This window comes from Chiloscyllium punctatum, chromosome 31 (genome assembly GCF_047496795.1).
Source record: "Chiloscyllium punctatum isolate Juve2018m chromosome 31, sChiPun1.3, whole genome shotgun sequence".
Classification (NCBI taxonomy): Eukaryota; Metazoa; Chordata; class Chondrichthyes; order Orectolobiformes; family Hemiscylliidae; genus Chiloscyllium; species Chiloscyllium punctatum.
In genome coordinates this window covers 72,825,640-72,831,639 of record NC_092769.1, presented here as the reverse complement: position 1 = coordinate 72,831,639, position 6,000 = coordinate 72,825,640, and the positions used below count along the sequence as shown (strand labels likewise).

The following is a 6,000-nucleotide window of genomic DNA, read 5'->3' as shown; positions in this document are numbered from 1 at the left end:
TGCTCCTCATCCTTGGAACCATCGTCGGGAATCTATTCTGCACCCTCTCTAATGCCTTCACATCCTTCCTGAAGTGCAATTCCCAAGTTGCATACATTATTCCAGTTGATGCTAAACCAATGTTATAACATATAGAACATTACAATGCAGTCCGGGCCCTCGATGTTTTATACAGTTTTGTGATAACATCATCTCTCTATGCCGCTATTTATGGAGCCCACGATAGCCATATACATAGCAGTTGGGACTTTATGTCGAGATTGTACAGGACTTTGGTGAAGCAGTATTGTGTCCAGTTCTTGTTGCCCTGGTATAGGAAGATATCATTAGGCTGGAGAGGGTTCAGAGCAAATTTGCCAGGATGCTGCAGAGTACAGCAGGTTTGAACTATAAGGAGAGGCTGGATAGGCTTGGACTTTACTGATTGGAGAGTAAGAGGTTGAGGGGGGAACCTTATACAGGTTCATAAAATCATGAGGGGTATAGATAAGGTGAATGGAAGGTGTCTTTTCCCTTGGATGGATGATCTCAAGACCAGGGGGGTATATCTTTAAGGTGAGAGATTTTTAAAAAGACATGAAAACAGAGTTACGTATGATTAGATTAGATTTCCTACAGTATGTAAACAGGCCCTTCGGCTCAATAGGTCCACACAAACCCTCCAAAGAGTAACCCACCCATACCCATTCCCCTACCCTATATTTACCCCTGACTAATGCACCTAATACAATGAGCAATTTAGCGTGGCCAATTCACCTGAATTGCACATCTTTGGACTGTGGGACGAAACCGGAGCACCCAGAGGAAACCCACACAATTACCCAAGGCAGGAATTGAACCTGGGTCCCTGGCGCTGTGAGGCAGCGTTGCAAACCACTGAGCCAACGTGCCACCCATCCAGAGGGTGATTCACATGTAGAATGAACGTTTTGAGGAAGTGGTGGATGTGGGTAAAAGTACAATGTTTAAAAGACACTTAGACAAGTACATAAGATCATTTAGGGATATCTGGTTGGCACGGCCGAGTTGGACCAAAGGGTCTGTTTCCATGCTATACATCTCTATGGCTTTTCCAATCACCCTACACCATGGTCAAAGACCCTGCCAACACTGGCCATCAAGGCATAGTCATTTATGCAATTTTATTAGAGGACAGAGGAGTGAATTGGGATTCCAGTATGAATGAGTCCTGCAGAAAGGGAAATTTGTCTAAGTGGTGCTGTCAAAGATGGGCCAAATGGCCTCCACGCACAATTTAAGTGCAAGATAAAGGAGAGTAAAATGACTGCATGTGCCAGTGTGGACGAGGAAAGTCATTGCAATGTTATGCAGGTGATGGGGTGTGGGGTTTGAAGGTGGCAGAAACAGGAAAGTCCCCAGTCACCTGTGCCCCCACCTCTGACCATACCAAAGTCGACCCGCTTTAAGAAGCCATTCGCTCAGGTTCGATTAAGTCTGCCTGAGACTCACCCTTTGTCCCACCCTTTTTGTGTCTTAGCAACACTCGCAAAGTGACACGTTTGATGGACGGTTACTCTGACCAATAGGGACCGTGGATCGGCTGACCGGCAGGCATCCGTCCAATTGGCATATGACATTCCGGAGGTGGGGTCCTCCGGTAGCGCACCGGTAACAGCGCCCACAACCAATAGAGAAAGCCCTCCAGGTGGTAGACAGATGGTGCCGACCAATCCCCGAGAGGGCACCGACAGTATTCGCGTCAGTTCAACCAATCAGGCATCGCAAAAGGGCGCCTGAGGGCTACTATTAAATTTCCACTCCAATTTTAACTTTGAAAATAAACACATCCCCAGTTAGAAGACGATGAAAGAAAATCAATCCCCGTCAGTTCCCTGCTAATTTGTTCCTCGACAAAAATAAGCTGCGAGCGACATGCAAACGCAGAGTGCGCTCAGGAGCTGACTAACGGCTATCCGCGTGAGGCGGGCCCACGCTCCAGGGACAAGCACTGTATGCGGCCAATAGATAAACGAGACGAAGTGGATGGACACGGATTATGACCAGTCAGAGCGAAGGGCCCGCCTTACTCGTGGTGCAATACGGCCAGTGAGAGCCGGCCCAGCGGAGTGGGCGGCCCTTGCCTGACGATGAGGTCAGACGAACTGAGAGCCAATGGATAGGGAGCGAACCGGGATGATGGATGTAGGTATCAACCAATGGGCGCCGGTGAGAGGCGGGCATGTCTGTTCTATGAGGTCAGTCAGACAGGGAGCCAATAGAACGGGGGAAATACCGCTGATGATGGACGTGGACGTCGACCAATCAATACCTTCAGCAAGGATTCGCATCCGGCAGTTGAGGTCAGACGATCGGCGAACCAACGGAAAGGGCGGGACGTGGGATGACGGACATTCCTGTTGCCCAATGGACGTGTCGGAATCCGCCACCCTCTCTCGGGCCTGGACCAACGGGTGCGGCCGGGGGCGGCGGTTTCCGGTCAGTGAGGGCAGGGGGGGTGGGTTTTGTAAAGGGTTGTTGGGGGAGGGGTGGGCTTTGGGAAGATGGGTACCCGGAGTCAGTGAGGCCGCGGTGGCGGCGGCCGAGCGGTGTCTGAGCCGCTCCCCCCGCGCCCGCCCGCCCGCCCCCCTCTCCCGGACGGGGGCGCAGGGTGGGGTAAAGGAAGAGGCCCGGGCCCAGGATGGGCTCCCAGGTGCTGCAGATCCTCCGCCAGGGAGTGTGGGCCTCGCTGACCGGCGGCTGGTACTTCGACCCGCACCAGAGCAAGTTCTCCAACTGCTTCCACCTCTACGTCTGGCTTTTCCTGCTCTGCTTCCCCTTCCTGCTCTACATGGTGAGTGGGGCCAGGCCCCATCCAACATCAACACCACACCCCCCACCCCACACACACCCCCCACCCCCACCCCACACACCCCCCCCACCCCCACCCCACACACCCCCCACCCCCACCCCCACCCACCCCCACCCCCACACACCCCCGATCACCCCCCACCCCCGATCACCCCCCCCACACACCCCCCCCACCCCCACCCCACACACCCCCCACCCCCACCCCACACACCCCCCCCACCCCCACCCCACCCACCCCCGATCACCCCCCACCCCCACCCACCCCCGATCACCCCCCCCACACCCACCCACACACCCCCCCCCCACCCACACACCCCCCCCACCCCCACCCCCACCCCCGATCACCCCCCCCACACCCACCCACACACCCCCCCCCCACCCACACACCCCCCCCACCCCCGATCACCCCCACCCCCGATCACCCCCCCCACACACCCCCACCCACACACCCCCCCCACCCCCGATCACCCCCACCCCCGATCACCCCCCCCACACACCCCCACCCACACACCCCCCCCACCCCCACCCCCACCCCCGATCACCCCCCCCACCCCCACCCACACACCCGATCACCCCCCCCACACACCCCCCCCCACCCCCACCCCCGATCACCCCCCCCACCCCCCCCACACACACCCCCCACCCCCATCCCCGATCACCCCACCCCCACACCTTCCCCATCATCCCCCCCTCACCCTCCCCCTGATCATCCCCCCTCACCCTCCCCCTGATCATCCCCCCTCACCCTCCCCCTGATCATCCCCCCTCACCCTCCCCCTGATCATCCCCCCTCACCCTCCCCCTGATCATCCCCCCTCACCCTCCCCCTGATCATTCCCTCCCCCCTCACCCTCCTCCTTGATCATCCCCCCTCACCCTCCCCCTGATCATTCCCCCCCCCCACCCCCTGATCACCCCCCTCACCCTCCCCCTGATCATCCCCCTCACCCTCCCCCGATCATCCCTCCCCCCCGATCATCCCCCCTCACCCTCCCCCTCATTATTCCCCCCCACCCTCCCCCCTGATCATCTCCCCTCACCCTCCCCCTGATCATCCCCCCTCACCCTCCCCCTGATCATCCCCCCTCATCCTCCCCCTGATCATCCCCGCACCCTCCCCCCTGATCATCCCCCCTCTCCCTCCCCCCTGATCATCCCCCCTCATCCTCCCCCTGATCATCCCCCCCCACCCTCCCCCTGATCATCCCCCCCCCACCCTCCCCCAGATCATTCCCCCCCACCCACCCCTCCCAATCATCCCCCACCCACCCCCCCCTCATCATCCCCCTCCTCATCATCCCCCCTCATCATCCCCCTCCTCATCATCCCCCTCCTCATCATCCCCCTCCTCATCATCCCCCCCCCATCATCCCCCCCTCATCATCCCCCCCCCATCATCCCCCCCCCCATCATCCCCCCCCCATCATCCCCCCCTCATCATCCCCCCCTCATCATCCCCCCCCTCATCATCCCCCCCCTCATCATCCCCCCCCTCATCATCCCCCCCCTCATCATCCCCCCCCTCATCATCCCCCCCCTCATCATCCCCCCCTCATCATCCCCCCCCTCATCATCCCCCCCCTCATCATCCCCCCCCTCATCATCCCCCCCCTCATCATCCCCCCCCTCATCATCCCCCCCCTCATCATCCCCCCCCTCATCATCCCCCCCCTCATCATCCCCCCCCTCATCATCCCCCCCCTCATCATCCCCCCCTCATCATCCCCCCCCTCATCATCCCCCCCCTCATCATCCCCCCCCTCATCATCCCCCCCCTCATCATCCCCCCCCTCATCATCCCCCCCCTCATCATCCCCCCCCTCATCATCCCCCCCCTCATCATCCCCCCCCTCATCATCCCCCCCTCATCATCCCCCCCCCATCATCCCCCCCCTCATCATCCCCCCCTCATCATCCCCCCGATCATCTCCCCACCCTCATCATCCCCCCCCCATCATCCCCCCCCCATCATCCCCCCCCTCATCATCCCCCCCTCATCATCCCCCCGATCATCTCCCCACCCTTCCCCTGATCATCCCCTCCACCGTCCCCCCCTCGCTCATCCACCCCACCCTACCCCCGATCATCCCTCCCCCCGATCATCCCCCCACCCTCCCCCCGATCATATCCCCACCCTCCCCTCCCAATCATCCCCCCCACCCTCCCCCGATCATCCCCCCCCACCCTCCCCCCCGATCATCCCCCCACCCTTTCCCCCGATCATCCCCCCACCCTCCCCTCCCAATCATCCCCCCCCACCCTCCCCCCAATCATCACCTCCACCCTCCCCACCGATCATCCCCCGCACCCTCCCCCCGATCATCCCCCCACCCTCCCCTCCCAATCATCCCCCCCACCCTCCCCCCAATCATCACCTCCACCCTCCCCACCGATCATCCCCCGCACCCTCTCACCTGATCATCTACACCCCCCACCATGCCCCCTGATCATCCCACCACACCCCCACCCTTCCCCCCGATCATCCCCCCCACCCTTCCCCCCGATCATCACCCCACCCTCCCCCCGATCATCCCCCCCACCCTCCCCCCCGATCATCCCCCCACCCTCCCCCCGATCATCCCCCCACCCTCCCCTCCCAATCATCCCCCCCACCCTCCCCCCAATCATCCCCCCCACCCTCCCCTCCCAATCATCCCCCCCACCCTCTCCTCCTGATCATCCCCCACCCACTCACCTCCCCCCGACCCTCCCCCCCACCCTCTCCCCTGATCATCTACCCCCCCACCATGCCCCTTGATCATCCCGCCAACCCCCCATCCTTTCCCCTGATCATCCCCCCCACCCTCTCTCCTGATCAGCCCCCCAACACCCTCCTCCCTGATCAGCCCCCCTCGGTTGCAGGTTGCAATGATTCCTTCATTCCTTCCTGTTTCCTGGAAGGTCCATTTGCCCTGATGGCGTATCTCTCCTTATGGTTAATACTGATTAAGTATGTGTCGTGATTTCTTGCTCCTATATGGTCTTGCAGCCAAGTGCTCCCTTTTTTGCCTTCGTTTTTTAGTGCCTTTGCCCAATATTGCTCAGTAGTTTTGAGGCATCTTCTGTAGCTTGTCAACTCTGGTGTCTGTGGCAGCGTGTGGAGATGTATTTGGTTTTGGAATTTCGTATTTCAAGGTTTCTATGGAGGAAATCCTTTCACCTCTCCTTTAG

General features: G+C 60.0%; 1 protein-coding gene across 4 annotated transcripts in view; it reads left to right on the top strand.

Moving 5' to 3' along the window:
- Positions 1-2,521: 2,521 nt before the first annotated feature.
- Positions 2,522-6,000, top strand: part of LOC140457067 (pecanex-like protein 3) — a 69,459-nt gene continuing 65,980 nt past the window's right edge. For 3 of the 4 annotated variants that reach the window (XM_072551030.1, XM_072551032.1, XM_072551029.1), the window contains exon 1: positions 2,522-2,812. In XM_072551030.1, the coding sequence (XP_072407131.1) occupies positions 2,660-2,812 (153 nt within the window). In that variant the 5' untranslated portion in view covers positions 2,522-2,659. The remainder of the gene's footprint in view (positions 2,813-6,000) is intronic. The other variant, XM_072551031.1, reaches the window with a different exon arrangement.